The sequence below is a fragment of the Quercus suber genome, unplaced genomic scaffold, assembly GCF_002906115.3.
Source record: "Quercus suber isolate HL8 unplaced genomic scaffold, Cork oak 2.0 scaffold_6, whole genome shotgun sequence".
NCBI lineage: Eukaryota > Viridiplantae > Streptophyta > Magnoliopsida > Fagales > Fagaceae > Quercus > Quercus suber.
Window position 1 is genome coordinate 666,010 of NW_027069472.1, and position 3,725 is coordinate 669,734.

At 34.4% G+C, this 3,725-nt stretch overlaps 1 protein-coding gene across 1 annotated transcript; it reads left to right on the top strand.

The window, feature by feature from the left end:
* Positions 1-1,824: 1,824 nt before the first annotated feature.
* LOC111996716 (mitochondrial import inner membrane translocase subunit TIM23-1) lies at positions 1,825-2,905 on the top strand. The gene has a single exon (XM_024028713.2). The coding sequence runs from the start codon at positions 2,019-2,021 to the stop codon at positions 2,571-2,573; it is 555 nt and encodes a 184-aa protein (XP_023884481.1). The 5' UTR covers positions 1,825-2,018; the 3' UTR covers positions 2,574-2,905.
* Positions 2,906-3,725: the final 820 nt, after the last annotated feature.

Sequence of the window (3,725 nt, forward strand, 5' to 3'; positions counted from 1 at the left end):
AAGAACAAATAGAACATGTAATTCAACTGTAGGATTTTCAAAATAAGAATTTTATAACAAATTATTGGATGGTACATTGTTTAGATTTATACTATATGTAATCCTGAACCCAATATATATATATATATATAAGAGTGAAATTAGAAACCCTAAAATTCTAAGATTATATGGATTGGAGTGTTGCTTTAGATTGAGATACTGCTTGAACACATATTGAGTCCCATTTTAGACATATATTATGTTGATTAGAATTGCATAAATAATTGCGATGAGTTTAATTATAACTAGTCACTAATTAATACTAGTTTCATGTGCTTTATGATATTATTTTTGTTCAAAATAGATACTAACTATTAAAAATATGAAAGTTCTAAAAGTGTAGCAGTTACTGTGAGAAGCAAAATTTGTTAAGCCAATTACAAAATGCCACGTCAACAATTTAGTGACAAATTTCAAATTTATGTGTCATTAATTAATTAAATTAAATGAAGACACGTGTCATCCAAAATAATATGACTTTGGCAAATTAAATCTGCCACGTGTCATTTGGCCCACAAAATAAAGATAAATTTTCTATTCATAATTAATGGATAATTATCTTAAAATAAATAAAATAGAATACTATCTTTACCAAAATAGAATATTTATCGCAATAGATAAATAGAGATAATTATTTATAAGCAAAATTTGGACCAATCAGAGTCTATTACCTATCTTCAAGGAGATCAATCTAAAGTGAGACTTATCTTTTACTTATCTTCAAGGAGATTAATTTAAAGTGGGACTTATCTTTTGAAACCACTATAAATAGAGAATACGTTTTAGAGGAACTTTTCAAGAGGCCAAAGCTCCGGAGAAATTTTGCCTCAAGAATGCTTGAAGAACATTCAAAGAAATTCATTTAAATTATTTTTCCAAGATTTGAAGTTTTATTAGAATCAAGCCCTTCAAAAATTTCTAAATCATTGAAGTTCAATGGATCAAGCCTCTAAACCCCCGAAGAATTTCAACCCAAAATTCTTTAAATTCAAAGAATTTTCGAAGAACTTGAAGAACATTCAAAGGACTTGAAAAACATTTGAAGAACTGGAAGAACAACAAATCTCTGACAAGCTCAAAGTGGGAGATTCGTTGTGAAGATTGTTCGATCAATTTTCCCATCAAAGTGAAGAAGATTTCGTGTTCTAGTAAAGATTACAAAGAAGATATAATCAGAAGATTATTATACTCATTATTCAATTAATACAAATTTACATTTGTGAAGCACTTTTAATTGTTTGGTTTTCAAACTTGAGAAATTTTTTCTTTACACTTATATTATAAGTTTGGATAAAAAATTAGAAATGACGTTAGTTATCTCCAAAGTAGTTTTCTAAGTTTAACTATTTTACATTTTTACCCTTTTTTTTTATTATCCCAATTTATCTTCTAACCTTCTCTAAAAATATTTATCTTTTAACCGTTTAGTAAAATAATTTGAACTAAATTAATATGGATAATTTATTTATTTATATTTATTTTATAATTTAATAATTACATCTGGATAGGGGGATTTAATAACGCTTGAAAGTATCAAAGGAATTGAGTTATAATTGTGTAAGACTCTTGATGAATGAAATAATGAAAAGTGGACATTAAAAAAAATTCTAATTATATGGATATAAATAAAATAGACGAGAATTTAATTGAAATATATGATTTAATTGAAGTATTCTTCTAACAAAAATATCTTCAAAGAAAAAAAAAAAATTATATAGGGCCACGTATGTAGTCCAAGCACACGTTTGACATTCCTACACTTTCCAGCTAAGCATAAAAAGAGGAATTCCCTTCCCCAGCCCTAGCCTCAGGAAATCAAAACTCTTTTCCTTCCATACTTTTCTGGAAAAACACCAAACGAGGAAATCAAAACCCGCTTTAAACCCTTGAAACGACCCCGTTTCACCTCGCTCCAGAAACCTCTCTCTCTCTCTGTGAACCCTAACCCTAAAACCAGAACAAATCAAAAAAATTCACGAATGGATGATAGCAAACGAAAGTCCGACCCGAATACCCGATTCTACGACCCATACCAAGGGATCCAAGTCCCGATCCCGGTTCGAAACGTCTACCAACTCCCCACCGCCCCTCAATACCTCTTCGACGAAGAAGCTCGCCGGAGCCGCCGTAATCTCAGCGACAGCCTCACCTTCTACACCGGCTGCGGCTACCTCGCCGGGGCTATTGGCGGCGGAGCTTCAGGCCTCGTTGCCGGAGTCAAATCGTTCGAGCCCGGCGACACCACGAAGCTCCGGGTTAGTCGGGTGCTCAACTCCTCCGGCCACGCGGGTCGGGCGTGGGGGAACCGGCTGGGGATCATCGGGCTCATTTACGCCGGCATGGAGAGCGGGGCCATGGCGCTGAGGGACGTGGACGATGTGTGGAATAGCGTGGCGGCCGGGCTTGGTACCGGCGCCGTGTATAGGGCGGCGCGTGGAGTGAGGTCGGCTGCGGTGGCGGGTGCCTTCGGGGGAGTTTTGGTCGGAGCTGCCGTGACCGCGAAGCAGGCGATGAAGCGATATGTGCCCATTTGAATGAAAAAGATTGGGAACTTGATGATGGTTATGTGAGTCTCATATTTTGATCAAAATTTTTAATATAATGTGATAATGTCTTTGGGGGTTATCAAAGATTTGAAATTTTGATAGTTGAGAAGCAAAATATTGTGGAATTTGATTGGATTTAATGAATAGTTTAGAGGCATGGGAGAGTGACCATGCCATGGTGGTGGTAGTGTTTTGTTATTGTTATGATTTTTAATATAATTTTGTGAAAATTGTTGGGTTATGAATAAATTGGGATGAATGATGGACTTGGGTATAAATGATTGGTCTAATGAATAGTTTTTGTGTGTGTTTTATGTCAATGGAATAGTAATTTGGCTAATGATTTTGTGAATCTATTATGTATTAGATGTTATAGTTTGTGATTGGCCACAGTATTGTGGTGTTTGATTGGAGTAATGAATAGTTGAGAGTTTTGGGGAAGAGCCTGTGTAGTGTGTTTTACATGGATGGAATGGTTGTGGGTTGGTAATTTAGATAATGATGTCGGAATTTGTTGCGGGCAGCTTTTCTTATATGTTTTATGTGTCTAAGATTTGAAATTTTGATAATTTATGAATCGACTGAAGGTGAATAATTTTTGTGCTTTTATGTGAATGGATTTGTTAACCGTTGGTCATTTGGTTAATGATGTGTGAATATTTTGTGGGTAGCTTTTTGATTTATGTTTTTGTACCTCAAAGATTGGAATTTTGATAGTATCTGGTATGTGGAAATTACTGTAGAATTGGATATGATTCATTTATTAGTTTGAGACATGGGAGAGAGACTGGCTTTGTTGAATTTTTTTTTTTTTTTGGTTATATATATACTTAATTTGTATATTGTTGGGTAATTAATAAGAATCAGGATGAATTATGGACTTAAATATAATGTGGAAAGTGAATGATTGTGTGTTTTATCATTTATGCGAATGGAATGGGTTGGTAATTTAGCTAATGATGTGCGATCCTTTTGTGGGTAACTTGTTATATATGTTTTTGTATTTCATTGATTGGGAAATTTGATGGTTTTTGGTATACGACAAGTATATAGAATCTGATTTGATTAATAAATAGTTGAAACTTGAGGCCAGTGAGTTCTAGCTCAAACAATACCTCCTCCCCCCCACACCCCCCCCCC